This window comes from Phalacrocorax aristotelis, chromosome 19 (genome assembly GCF_949628215.1).
Source record: "Phalacrocorax aristotelis chromosome 19, bGulAri2.1, whole genome shotgun sequence".
In the NCBI taxonomy this organism is placed as follows: Eukaryota; Metazoa; Chordata; class Aves; order Suliformes; family Phalacrocoracidae; genus Phalacrocorax; species Phalacrocorax aristotelis.
Window position 1 is genome coordinate 8,359,399 of NC_134294.1, and position 14,923 is coordinate 8,374,321.

Genomic DNA, 14,923 nt, shown 5'->3' on the forward strand with positions numbered 1-14,923 from the left:
GCATCTTCCTGCTTCTTGAGCATTCCTGAAATACTGTGCCGTGTTGTGTGCGGGTCAAATGTAACGACGGTGCTTTAAGGGAAAGCACTGACCGATGAGGTAAGAGAGCTGGATTTCGGATGTCCGCTAGAGCTGGGTAGGAAGGATTTATCATAGTATCAGCTCAGACTGACTGTGCATTCAAGTGGTTTGAGGTTAGCAGAACCTGAATCTGAACTTTGTATGCGCACCCATTCAGCGGAGTTCAGCTGGTTGGTTTGTCAGTTGGAACAAAGCCAGTAACTCGTGACTTAGCTGATCGCAACAGTGCGACTGTTGCGTCTCGAGCACATGGAATACTAGATCTTCACCTAGAACCATTTTCATTGTCCCTGGTTCCTTTTAATTGTAGCATTTTGGGTGCTTTCAGATAATAAAGTCAGGGAGCCTGTGAAAACCTATGGATGTGTTCTAAAGAAGAAGCAGGCTTCACTGAGATACCTATCTAATGTGCTTTATGTATTAGCGTCATCTGTTGTTGAAGGGCCAGGATTTGGGGGTGGGAATCAGAGATAACCAAAGGGAAGAGAAATATTATTTCAAGCTGGATATTTCTAGACATGGTCTGCATCTATGGAGGAAAAAACAGGCAAAAACACAGCAAGTTACATCCAAAGTGCCCATTAAACTACAAAATTAAACAGAGGATTGTATTGGCAGTAGAACTTCTCAAAGGTAGAAATGGATCACGTGGCACGTTGGCAAAACCACATCCCATTTGTGACCGCTTCCCTCCCTGTACATTTATTTCCCAAGTCTATTTTTCAACTGTAAAACTTGTGAAGACGAAGAGTTTTCATGAATGGCTGAAAGAGAAAAAAGGCATTTCTAAATGTTCATTTAAAGCAGAATTTACTTTTCCTCCTGCGGCAGTTAGAGTTGTGTGGAAAACCTTTCAGAGCATCGCTCTGTAGCCTGAGAACGGTGCAGAGCTCTGGGCCCCACGGGAGGCCGCTCTGAGGCAGTTTCTCGTGTGGTTGCTGAACGTGCTCCTTTCGGACCAGCATCCGCTAGCAGCAAATGCTGTAGCTACTTACCAGCACAGCTTAGATGGAGGAGAAAAGTTCTTGCAATGCACGAAAGGGAGAAATCGTGTGACAGGCTTAGGAATCTTAAGTAACTTATTCTTTATCGTCCTTTCTTTACAGCCATTAAAATTAAATGACTATTCTCTGTGGATGGAGGAAAAGCCATTTTTGTGTGGCCGTGAAGCACTTTAATGCTTCAGTCCCATCCTTAATGAAAGAGGAATAACTCTTGTCACCACAGTTTTGGCACTGATTTGCAGACGCATGGCAGAAGAAAACCCAAATATTTTAGACTCGCTTCCAGAGATGGTCTTGCACTGAATTTTAGGTCTTTGGCTTACGTATGCAATCGCTTTGAAGTGTTACTAATACAGTCCGTTCTTTTCTTTAGCCTGAGGACCCCCTGTGTGTTGAGGGAAATGTACCTTTGTAGGTGAACTGCCTCGCCAACAGCTGGGAGTTGGTTACCTTCACCAGTAGGGTGACTGGGAAACCACTCCTAGATGAACTTGAGTAATGGAGGCTTATTGAGGATCGTGCTGGGTACCTTGACTTTTTTGTTTTGATGCTGCCGTTTGCAAAGCATGCTGCAGAAGACCTGCATCGTGAAGAACGTGGGCTTGTGTGAGACAGGATGCCAGTTCCTGGTGCCGCAAAGTGCTTGGAATTTGTGGAGATCAGGCTTTGTAACCAAGGCCAGACAGATTCAGTCCTAGCAGGGGCTAGGTTTCTGGTTTTCTATTGTATTTCAGCTGTGGCCATCAGGTGGCAATCTGATCACTAAGATCATTCACTGTTCTGAAGTCACTGTTTGGGTGGGTGCTGTTTGGTGCTTTCGAGTGTCCTTCGTGATTTATAGATGTCTCCTAAGTTTTGGTCTGCGCCTGGCTGGCAGCCTTCCGCCCTGCTCCGGGTGAAGTGGGAGCGGGGAGTGAGGGTCGTGCAGAATTCCAAATGGAGGAAGGCACGGTATAGGATAGGTACTTGTTATAATTTACCTGTAGTAAATTATACATGGGCAGCACAATATTCAGAGGTAATGAACCCTGTCAGTTGTTGGCAGCAGTTAAGCACATACTTGCTTAATGTAAGTATTTGCACTCTTGGCTGAATTAGGCTGTAATGTTGATGATTCGTTCCAGCCCTGCTGGTCTACAAATCGGTCATAAAAATGACCGGTTTTGCTGATGAAACACACTGAGTGCACAGCAAATAGAGACAAAAGCCTGTCAACCCAGAGTTAAAAATGTAGGCAATCTTGTTTTCTGCAGGTGTGAAATATTCCATGCCTTCTTCCTAACATAGCACTATATCTGGATATTTTTTGTTTGTTTGTTTGGTGGTTTTGTTTTCTTCCCCAGGGAATGTTTCTAAAGGAAAATCCATACAGTGCAGGAACCTTGATATGTTCCCTGGAGCTGTAAAGGCAGTGGCGACGTCCCTCTTTGGGCTGGAAAAGATGTTTGAGGTCACCCACTGCTCTTCCTCTAGAGTCAGAAAACTGGAAATTAATCCCAGGGAAGTCCTGGCCTCGTGGGTGTTTTTCTGATGATACCTTTTACATTGTAATAGCCCAGTAACAGAGAGTTCTAGACAATACTACTGTTTTAATACCTGTTTGTGTTTCTAAACTTACAGCTAGGAAGGAGTTGCAAAGTTTGAGTAACTAAGTTAAAAAAAGAAAATCCAACCCTTTGACAACCAGTTAATCCCTAAGGAAAAAGAGTCTGTCAGTCTGTCGCTGTGTTGTTTCCGGCTTAGGTGCGAGTCACAATTCTGCTGGCACATTTGTTTTTTCTGCTCTTTTGCTTAAATTCTTTTCTTGGGCCTGAGATTCCAGGTTAGCTTCTGAGGCAAAGTAGGAGTTCAGGGGGTGCCTGTAATTCTTCTCCTTGCTGTTTAACAAATGAAAATGCCTGGTTTTTTACATATACGTTGTATTAATATAGACCAATTTGACAAGAGTGTTCTCTGATCTGGCACCGTTGCAGACTTCAGCCTGTTGTTATTTTATGGACGAATAAAAATGAGCTGTTTTCGGTGAACATCCCGTTCTGGAGCTGTCTGCCAAATCCGAGCGTGGAAAGTCGGCCGGTGTCAGCCAACAGCACAATGCCATGGAGTATGACAAAAGTGTTATGGGCTCGGTCCTGTGTTCTTTGCTGTTGATATTCCCATTGCTCTCAATGGGAGTTCTGAGTACAGAAGGAATGTAGGATCAGGCCTGGTTTTGTATTTAATTCAAGGCAGAATGTGCTTATTGATCAGACTTTGTTTGCCTGATATTAATTCATTCTTGGTGTGTTCCGTAAGCGTCCCTAGCGAAGGAGTGGGAGATGTTCTTTGCAATGTCTGTGAACGTAGAAGGTGCTTAGTCATTTCAGACAAGTAGAGATTTCCTTAGCGGGATTTTATATTATATACTATTAATACATGTATTTAAAAACAAACACAAAACCTGCCAAAAAACCCACCCAAAATCTAATGCATTGTTTCTTTTACCACCATTTCCTTTAACATCAGACTTTCTTTTTCTTTCATTACAGCTGCTAAATAGATTATTCATGAGGTCTCTCACCAATACCAAAGCATCGCTCTCATTGTTGCAAGAACCTCATTGGTGTCACACAGATTTTAAGCCTATGCCCATATCTGATTATCTGTGGAAACAACCTTTCAATGGGTCTTTTTATCTAGTAATTTTGCTAGTGAGCTTTGAAGGACTAATTTTAGTTTCATGACAATAACAGTAAGGTCAAGTTGTGTTTCTGTACTGCTTTTCACATAACCAGACATTCCAGAGCATTGAAATACTTGCCGTTAGAAGAGGGGCAGATGTAGGACAGCATGGTTGTCGTCAGTGAATGGCCACATCCCACATACGGCGCTCGAACAGCAGCCAGCTGATTTGTGGTGAAACTCAGTAGAACTGAAGATTGTTCCTAAACACGATGTTCTCTGCTTTTTTTTTTTTTTTTTTTTTTTAACCCAGTTGTGTTACATCCAGAGTAATGCTGAGGGGAGCGCCGAGGCTGATAAACAGCACGATACACAGTGGGGCAATCTGGAAGAGTCTGCAGTGCAATGATTATAGGCCCAGCAGCAATGCAATAGCCAGGAATTAAGGAGGCTTAACCAGTACTGAAGTAGTAGTGCAAGTAGGTGGACTTGTCATGTATGCTTCGGCTCTAATCAAATCTAAACCCTAGCTGCTGAATTTGCCTAAAATAGTTGTTACCTCAAATATATATATATTATTCTTGGATGAAATGGAGTAGCACAGGAGTTAGTAGTAGTTAAGAAAGAATCATAGTTAGGAGTAGAGACTAACACCAGAGAATTTTAACAAGATAATAATAGGCGTGCACGTTCGGAGGAAAGATCCCCCATGCACCCGGTGCTGAATAAAGTAATGCTGCTCTTTAATACACCTGTAGAGGAGATCTGCCAGCACGCCTGTGTTTCAGTGCCATCTATCTCGGGAAGCGCTTCCACAGCAGGACTTCCCACTTCAGACTCCCAGGCGATGTTCTGGAGGAGGCAGGTACAGCCGATAGGAAGGGCAGGTACAGAGCTGGGCTGTGCAGACGCCTGCCGCCTCCCCCGGGGCCTGGGCAGACAGAGGCCCAGGGCAGACAGCCGCCCGAACGGCTCTGCTTGGCAGCGCGCGCAAGGAGCGGCAGGTACAAGAATGGCTGATTTCCTCTGACAGCCCTGGCTGCTAATAAATACTATGTAAAAGCTATTGCTCTGCATGTTCGATGGTGGCGACAAACCCAACGCGCGTACGTATACCTGTTCGGTGATTCTGCGCACAGGGATGCCGTACGGTATCTCCTGCATCAGAGCTACCGCCACCTGCAAATGCTCTCTTTCGTTCTCATTTTGTGCCTGTTGCCAGTCCCCGATAACTGATTCTAGCAACTGAAAAGCCAGAAGGGAAAGATTACCTGTGTTTTATGATTTCTCTTGAAATATGAGGTCAGTCTGATGTGGGTTCAACTTCAGAGTAAATTAAAATTTAACCAGAACTGGCCTGATTGTCCCGTGGCAGAAATTAAATTAACGGGGTTCAGTAGCGAGGTGTCTTTATACTTTACTTGTATCATTTAAAAATTTGCACATGTTGTGCTCCAATAAACCTAGTTTTGCTTTTCAACTCGGTTGGAATTCCTGTTTCTTAAGTGCAAAAGAGGCTAATCATAGAGTAGAAAATAATTTGACTTGCTAATACTAGGAGAGAAAACATTTACAGCAACCACAAGTATTTTCAGGATTATGGAGTATATCATACTTAGGAAGGCTTGTTTCTGGCGACATGTTTGAGTAAGGAGGGTTGCACTTTTTAGCAGAGGAAACATTTGTAAGCTGCAGCAGGCAGTTCGCTGTATTTCTCAAAAGCTGGAGCAAAAAAGTGTTGGCAAAGGAATCAGAATCCTCCTCTTCAGTAATGTCTGCCACCAGGTTTCTTGGGCATGAACTCAGGAAAATCTTTATTAGGCATCAAGGAGAAAAAGAAAAAAAAGGAGGAGATGTGTCTTTCACACAGAAGGTGTATTCTGAGGATTTAGAGGAGATGTAGGATGTGTGCCTTAAGTCGAGCCTCACTTTTTCAGCTATTCTTCCCTGATGGTTTCTGTTTGGCAGCAAGAAATGTCTTCCATGCTGCAGTGAAAACTGTAATTTTTGTTGGGTGCTGTTTCCCCCCCGATTACATCAGAGGTCAGTCATTAATATGCACTGTGGGAGTCCCTCTCGTTTCTGCAAGGTCCACAATGAGGCGGTTGTTGGACTTGTTATCATAGTGGAAACTACTGTGCAATGAAAGCACAGTCATGCTGCCTCATGTTTAATTGAGAGATGGCAAATCTGTTCCCAAAATACTTCAACTACTTGTATTGTATGACAAATGTGTTTTTCTTTTCCCCTTCATCTGTTTCCCTCCCCCCCTTTTTTCCTTTTTGGATGAAAAAAAGCTCCGTTTTCCTTACATATGAATGTTGTAGCTTAGCAATTGACTCCTCTTGGAAAAATCCCCAAACATTATTACCCTCTGAGTCTACAGTTTTCACTCATAAGCTTCCTATCTCTAATGTATTTCAGGCTCCCTGGGACTTGCCCCCTCCCTTTTTTTTTTTCCTTTAGTGTGTTCAGAACTGGTTGTGTTACTTGCTTCTCAAGCTTATTTTCCGTTCATACTGATCTTTGGCATCCTCACAGGTGTGTTCTTGTCGGACCTCGTCAGCTGGGATGCCCTTACGCCTCTAGAGGGTGAGACGGGCCACATCGCCCTTGAATGCTATATACTTCTCTATATGGCTGTATTCTGTATATCCAAGGCCTGGTTCTCAGCTTATTCACCCTGACTCTTTCTTTACCCACCATAGCTCTGTTGACTCTTCGTAGTAAGAGTTCATGTTATGAAAGGCCGGGGCCTGCTGAATGATGTGTCCCCTCATCACCACTTGTCTGACGGGAGCGCTGAGAGTTACTCCGGGTATCGCTCATTTTTTTTGATCAGGAGCAGTTGTTCGGTCTGTGCTTAATTTTCCAAATGGTGAAAATTACTTAACATTAAATTAATAAAGTAGACCATCTCTATACCACTTTTATTCCCAGCAGACAGAATTTCCCAAATCAGAACTGGAAAGCTCAGCTGATTTTTTGGTCAGTGCTGGCCACCTGCTCAAAGCTTGCCTTTTTCCAAGGCAGTTTTTTTATCCGCTTGGTTGCTTGCCACTTCTTTTGCATCACTCTATAAAATCAGATTCTGCATTTCAGTGCGCCTCTTTTAAAGGTTCTGCTCTGAGACTTCCCTGTTAGAATAATATTTTGGCGCACGAGTAAGCACTGTTTGCTTGAGATGTTTTGTCTTTCAACAGATAGGGTATATTTTGTTCAGTGTTGAAAAAGTTGGGTACTAACAAACATCCCTTTTTGCTCTGTGAACTACAGAATTGGAAGGAAATAATAATCCACGCTGAGTTTCAATTAATGGCTGAAACTGCGTGCTACAAAGCTGATGCACTAGCTAATGTGAATACTTGTATTTTTGTTAATTCAGCTTAATTTGTGATTAGTAACTATGGGTTTATTATAGTGTAGCTGTAAATAACTTTCAGAAAGCGTGCCTGCTCAAGCAGGGGCTGGACGGGGTGGTCTGCAGAGGTCCCTTCCAACCCCCGCCGTTCGGGGATTCTGTGAAATGCAACTTCATGCAAACCATTTTTGCTTTGCTCAGCGAACCTTAATTTTCGTACTGACTGGTGTTTCACAATATTACTTTAACGTTTTACCCAGCTTTCTCTTACAAGAGTTTTCTTGCCAGCTAAAGCCCCTGTATCGGGAAATAACATCAATTCTGCTTCAGTTTGATATGAGGCATATGAATATCAGTTCATCACAGTTAATTCAAATAGAGTATTCAAATATGCTAACGAGCACTCCAATTATTGTGGCAAAAACTTTGAAGATACATAGTAATTACTTTATTTCCTAGTAGATTTCAGAGAAGAATTCTGAAACTTACTTTCTTCTTAATCTCACACCATTAGAGTGGAAAGGCTTTTATTAATCAGAGGGAAATTTCATTAATGGGTTTTCTTCACTGGGAAGTTGGAGCTAAATATACATGTGTGTAATTTTTCAGATACAGGAAATATGAGATGTAAGAACATAATTCTGATAACTCTGTTTTAAATGCTTTATGATGCCTGAATAATTGTTCGCTTAAGTACAGTGTATGATGTTAAAATGTTTTATGTTGCATGATGAAAGACCGTAAGATCTGTGAAAGGCCCTGTTTAGCACTAACAATCTGAAGAGGTAAATGCGTCCCAAAGGTTAAGTCTGTTGTCCTCCGTGGAGTTCCTTTGGAAAGTTTCTCTCTGGATTTAACACTCACTCGGATGATCCCGGAATCCTCTAGGCAGTTCTAATATAGATAGTTCAAAAAAGTTGTTGAAAAACCACAGATGGTTCAGTCAGGAGTCCTTAAAGGGTTGAAAACACACATTTCAGTGAAGGATATTCTATCCTATGTAGCTCATTCAAGAGGTTAAGAGGTGACATCCTCAAAAATTGAAAAGGGAGGGATGTTGAATGCAGAAGGTAGAAAGGAGGCAGAGCCTTGCCAGGGAGAGAGGAGACAAAGGGGCTGATAATTCCCCCATTAGCACTTGCTGCCGAACTGTGCGCTTTGTGTGTGGGTGTGGGGGGTGCCGTACAAGCCCCTTCCCTGAGCAGTAATCACTGCCGGGCAGAGGCGTTAGTAGTGCAGGGTAAGTGCAGAGCCGGGTGCCAGGGCTTGTTGGCCGTTGCTGAAAAACCTTCAAGTAGGGGGTTTTCAGCCTGAAAGATAAGCTTTTGATCTGAAAGATGGAAATAATTCAGGGGAGCCCTGTGGTCTAAGAAATGCAGGAGGTGATACAGAATTAGCACAAATCCTCTCTTCTGTCCTTAAAATCTAACAATGATGAATCTGTTTGCAAATCGGTTGGTTTGTTTGCGATACATCTCTGCATCGCTGCGTAGGAGCTCTCTAGTGCAGCAGACCGGCTTGGCTCAGGAGCTCAGTCGTCAAGGTTTTATAGTCAGAATGCAGATGCTGTGGCGGATAAGGGAAGCGAGTGACGTGGATTTTGTTTTTGGTTTTGTTTAAGACAGCGGCTTGCATGTTTTTTTCTGTTCACCTCTGAATTGCTGCCTTTGGCTGCCCAAAGAATGTCTCAGAATGATCGCTGCGGTTATAAACCTATAACATCAAACCTTAAAAAAACCCAAAGAATTTCAAGATTTCTTAAATGTAAATAATGTACTATTGTGTAGCATATTTTTGGAATCTTGAAAAGAACTAAAGTTCTTGACTTTCCAGCAAAGTAAGAGGGATTCAGAACGCTTCTACGTAACTGAAGCCTGTTAGCAGTGACTGTAAGCCCGTGTTTGGATTGCAAGCTATGGCGGTGCTTCTGCAGATGACCCTGCTCTGTGTTTGTCCGCCTTCGGGGAAGAAAACCCCAGCTCCATTCATAGTTAATACAGATGTTCGTGAGGTCAGAAGTTCTGGTGAGGGTACTTTCTTCAGACGGGGACTGTAATGGCAGTCTTGCAGACAGAAGGCTCTTTCCTTTCTGCTCTACCTCTACCCAGGAGGATGCTTCCTCATGACAGTGGTCGGCTAAGACCCGGGGTTCATTTTCCAGCCCTGTTAGCCACCTGTTTATTCTCTCTATGGCTGTGCGTCTCGTCTGTAAGACTCTATAAACCGTTTCCCCTTCTATCTCTTTGTAAATCCTTTGAAGAAGGGGCTCTCTTCTAAGCAGGGCTGGTTAATCAGACTGAATAGGAGCTTTCAGCACTAGTATCGCAGCAATAATAATATTAATAACTGCATTTCATAAGAATAAACGTATTCCAAGCACAAGTACATCAGAATGTGGTTTGACTGTGGGAATTTCACTGTGTACAAGTCCAAGGGAAAGTTGGTAAAAACCCAGAGTTTTCTGGCTTTGGGGAATTTTGTAAAAAATAATAATAAATTTTTTAAAAATAATTAATTTTGTAATCAAAAGGCTTAAATGTCAAAATTTCTATGCTCAGGAAAGCAAAGGAGGAAAGGGGACAAATAATTTTGAAATGATTGGAGTTCGTGGTTCTGAGAACAGAAAAACCAACTGCATTCTTGGGTCCCGAGATCTGACATCGCTCAGCCACGATCCCCCGCATTTACTGGCCCTGTGACAGAGCGGGAAGAGGCCAAGCCGAGCTCCAGCTGTGCTGTCCAGGCTCTGGGTGTGGAAATGTGGCCGAGTCTGTTAGAGCTGCAGGTCCGGAGGACTTGTAGAATCCCATCTGTGCAGCAGGGAATAGCTGGAGAAAGCCCTAAGAGCCCTTACGGCAAGGCTACCTGGGAGACTGGCCTCTTTGGTGGATCCAAAGATGAATTAGGGGGGAATGCGGCAGTTCCGTAGCAGAACTGCATACAGCAAGCAGAGTTCTGCCGTGAAATCACTGAAATGCGTGTCTGAAGGAAGCATTTTGGATTCAGCAGACTAGCATTTTCTGGTTAAAAGTATTCTGAAAACTTCTTGGTCAACTCCTGTGCTCGCAGACTTTTTTCTTATTTAATTTTCTTTCAGTGCATTCGGGTAAACATGTCTCGGATTATTTGTTTTTGACAAGTGATGGAAGGGAAGACTTGTTTGAAGAATATTTTTAGCTCGTACAAGCCAATATCAAACCAGAAAATGGATGCACATTGTTACAGGTTTAATAATAGAATTGACCTGTAATTCTCTGAAGTGGCATAATTTGTTGCTGGAAAATGAAGCTTAAAAATCCTTGCAGGATTAAGGGTATTTACCTGGGGGGGTGGTGGTGTTTGTTTTCCCCAAACACAGGTGCATGCACACTCTCTTCCTATCCTCCGGACTAATTTGACTCCTCCTACATAAAATTTTGCCTTTTATTCTATATATATCCCGTTCAGATCTTCTTATGTGGTGGGTTTTTTTTTCCCCTAGTACATTATACAACTGAAGAAGTTGGGGCATAGGAAAAACAGCTGCAGTTCTGCCGATGCCTTTGTGGAAAGACTGCACAAATTTTATAAAAGGAAAAAGAAATAGTGACTCGCCTCTGAAATTCTTGCATCCTGAATTGTAAGAGATTAGGCATTTTAGGCCCATGTTTAAGTGCTTGGGTTTGGTTTTTTTAAGGAATAATGTTGCAATACTACTTGGGTTAATCTGATTCTGCCTAGTTTATGGGATGTCGCGTGGCATAGAAGAAAGTGTACAGCTTTCCCCTACCTTTCCCTTTGACTGTTGTAGCCCTGTTGCAAACCAGATCCCCGTCCTGTGGAGCTCGGTGGAACAATCTCCGTTCGGTGCTTGAGAGTGCAGCTTGAAATGCTCGCTGTTTAAGCATGTGGGACACGTTAGTCTTAAAGCAGTAGTACGAACTAGGGATGCTTTTGTTACACCCGGGAAAGTACCTTGAGGAGATGTAGCTGGAAGGTCGCATCAGCCGCGGCTTCTGCTGTGTGACGCACTGAACCCACGAAACCCAAATACTAGTCAAAGAGTTCTTGCCAAACTGAAGTCAGATTTTGCCTTAATTTCTCTTTTATTTCCTCTACAAAATATATGAGCCAGTTAAAACAATAAATGGTTACAGGGAACCTTGAACACCTCTTCTGTGTTTTCCTCCCTCTTCCCGTTACTGAGAGACAACCGCTGCAGTCACCCTGGTCCAGCATAACACGGCAGGCCTGCAGTTACCTTCCATCTCATCCTTCAGTAGCACTGAATGTTGTGCAACCAGTATGGATAGTCTTACCTCAGTTCTGCCTGAGTTCTTTGGTGAGGATTATCTTTTTTTTCTGCCACTACTTCTATCCTTAAAGCACGCGAACTAGGCTTTATGAAACTTTGTCCCAAGAAGAGATTAATTAATGTTCACGTGAGTATTTCAGTGTGTTTTGTTCTGCTGTTTCCCCTTTTAGGTGACAGCGAGATTGTAAATAATATGTACGAGACCGACCCTGATCTCCTTGCTGGCGAAAGCGCAGAGGAGGAAACAGAGGACAGTATTATGTCCCCCATCCCTGTCGGACCTCCATCACCCTTTCCCACCAGTGAGGACTTCACTCCCAAGGAGGGCTCACCTTATGAAGCTCCCGTCTACATTCCTGATGACATTCCAATCCCACCAGATTTTGAACTCAGAGAATCTTCGATTCCAGGGGCAGGGCTAGGGATTTGGGCCAAAAAGAAGATTGAAGTTGGGGAAAGATTTGGACCCTATATGACAGTACAAAGGAGCACATTAAAGGAAACAAACTTTGGATGGGAGGTAAGCGTGTTGGATGTGGTAATCACATTCCTTTGTCTTCTGTGCAAACTGTTCATAAAGCCAGACCGGTCTCTGACTGACCTGGGGGCAGCAGCAGCGACTTTGCTAATGCTGTATTTCCCTGCGTTATTTTGCATCCCCGATTACATGTGGTAATGAAAAAGTGGCAGAAATCCTTTTTAAGAGAGCTTATTGGGCTGCAAACGCTGCTCCAGCACCATTTTAGAAGGTTGGTTTTAAATGATGTTGGGTCACTTCTTAAAGCGCTTGTCATTTTCAAATTGTGTTCAGAACTTGTCACAATGGAAGAAATATGATTAGTCGCATCATGTTTTGTAGTTGGGTGTGTTACCTTTGACTTCCAGTCCATGTTAGCTGTGCAGGCGTTATTAACTGGTCATAGAAAAATAGCATGTACCCATTAACACCCTAGATGTTCTTGAGTTCTTGCTCTGCAGCAAAGATAAAGAAATGTGAAAGTCATTTTTCCCTAAGAGCTAAACAAAAACCAGTCTTCAACAGGAAAAATGCCACTATCCCAGAACTCGTATCTTTCTCTCTGCTTTTCTGGGATTGTCCCAGAAATCATCTTTGTCTCTTCGACTCCTGTATTCTTGATTTGAAAGTATCCGTACCCCTAAGAATTACCATAAATTATAGTAGATTCTGTGAACGGTGATTTATGCTCTGCGTCCACAGTCCTATCCCAGTGCTTCCAGTGTCCGTTATACAATATGTAATTGCTTCTCCGTTGTAGCCCTAACGGCCACCCAATGCTGCAGTACCCCTGCTGCGCGTCGGCCCTGCTGCCCTCTCCTGAGGGAGAGGCTGCCCCTGGGCAGCTGGTGCAGAGAGGTTGGGCTGGCTAGGACTCGCCGGCTGCTTGGTGGGCTAGCCCTGCCCCTCGAAGTAGGTGGAAGCTGAATTTTACCTCCCTTTTCCCCTGGGCGGAGCAGTAGCTTGGCCTGTTTCCTCCATCGGCCACTATGTGACGTGAAGCCGTGGTGTAAAAACTGTTGGAGCGCAGAGGCGGGAAGCCACTAAGGGATAAAAGCATAAGACTTACCAAGTGGGCAAGCCAACGGCGCAATCACAGAAGCCCTGTTTTCTTAGAAAAGGAGGCCAAAAAGGCCAAACTTAAGCATTAACATTTTAAATGGTGTCTGATTATATTTACACTCTTGATTGTGAAGTCTGAAAAATCAGGGAATGGGTAGATTCCGTATGTCCAGATGTCTTTGTTTATTCTTTTAATGTGTCCAAAGTGCAGGAAAAAGCAAAAACCACTTGCTGTGCAAAAACAAAACTCAATCGTATTTTGTCGTTCTGCAGTAGGAAATGTGTGAAGGGCTAGAATCGGAGTTTGGTTGAAGGAGTCGAGAGTTTCCTTTTCTCTCTCTCCTAATGCAGGCAATGAAGGGAAATTCAGCTGAGAGTTTTGATTCCCTCTGCCCCCCGCCGATGGCATTCCTCAGAAGTTCATCTTTGTGTTAGCTGCTTTTCTTGTGAATATCATTACAGAATATTTGATTAATATTGCTGTATTAGCTTCAAAACGTGGTTGGTTTTTTTTTTTTGGAGGGGTGGGGGGGGCACAGAAATCCCTGTTCATATACTGAAAATGCTTGTCTGTTCCAGAGAGGCTCTAGGTATGAGGCAGCTTGAGGTCACCCTACGTAATGCTCATGTTAAGGGTTCTCTGAAGCAAAGGAGTTTTCCTCTAGGATTATGCAGTATTGATTATTTGTAGGCAGTGGTGTGGAAGTGGCTCCTGCAGAAAGGTGAATTCTCTTTTTCTGAACCTAGTATTTACAGGGGCATTCATGGGGTGTTTTTTTAAAGACAGTAATTCTTCTGGAACACAGTGCTCTCCTCCTTGACTGCTAGAAGTCAGACCAGATTTGAGTAATGCCAGTCTTTTTTTCTATGACCTTGGCAAAACTTTGTCCTTGTGTTTTGTGTTTCTGATAAAAGTTTGTATTTACATTCATGTTTTTAGGAACTGCTCCCTATATCCATTCGGCACTGAATGCCAGGCCTGATATAAGCCATATCTGTTAACTTCAGCCTGCGTTGACTTTGCGATACTGCTTATTTCTGTAGTGTAATTGAACAAACTTTCTTTCTCTGTGGTACTTCTCACATTCCAGCGGCACTCTTTTGTTCTATGATTTGGCACATACGTTTCATACCTGAAAGGAAGGACTATTTGTCCTCCATCAGATGTCCTCAAACACTGTCTTAGACCCACCCTGACACTCTCTCTCTCAGCCTTGCTTGTTCCTGCCAAGGCCTCCTGTGGTTTTCCACTTCCCAGTGTGTTTAAAGAAAGTTCAGAAATCTGGTTTTAGTCACTCGGTACCTTCATCATTTCACTTGGGAACGACATCAACAAATACCTTCATGTGCTAAACAGGAATTCACGTAATAAATACTATCTCTGCCTGTGTGTTGGTTTCTGAGCCGTTTCCTTGGAGCGTAAGGTTGGAAAAGCCTTAGAGAGATTTTCTGGGCACCTTTACATGTCACTTGTGTTAGGAAATTGTAACTTGGGCTGTTTTCCCCCTCTCTTAATAAAATTGAGGAGGCAGACAATTGGCAGCAAGAGAAAAAAGAAAGGGGAAGAGGTTTTTGTCACCCTATAACGAGCTGACTGGACTTTTGCCTCTGTATGTTGTTTCTTACACTAGCGATGAATGTAACACATCTAGTTTTTGTAGCGTACCATGAGAAGTGCTCCTTAGGCAACTCGCCGTTATTTTGTGACGATACTTCTCTGTAAGTCCTAGTTTAGACTTGCAGTGACTTGAAAGTCGAATGTTCTTGTGGGACTGCTTACACCTAAGTCCTTATCGCTGGCTAATCGAGATATTGCTATTACACTTGAATTGCCTATTCTATTAGTTACATTAGTGTTGTTACTTCAGGGAAGGTATCTGTTCTTCACACCCAACCTTCCATTCCTATTTCTCAGTTCATTTCCTGTAGTTTATACTCTCGAT

General features: G+C 43.1%; 1 protein-coding gene across 3 annotated transcripts in view; it reads left to right on the forward strand.

The window, feature by feature from the left end:
• PRDM16 (PR/SET domain 16) overlaps positions 1-14,923 on the forward strand; it is a 350,029-nt gene that overhangs the window by 115,090 nt on the left and 220,016 nt on the right. For all 3 annotated transcript variants that reach the window (XM_075114016.1, XM_075114019.1, XM_075114017.1), the window contains exon 2: positions 11,572-11,921. In XM_075114016.1, the coding sequence (XP_074970117.1) occupies positions 11,572-11,921 (350 nt within the window). The remainder of the gene's footprint in view (positions 1-11,571; positions 11,922-14,923) is intronic.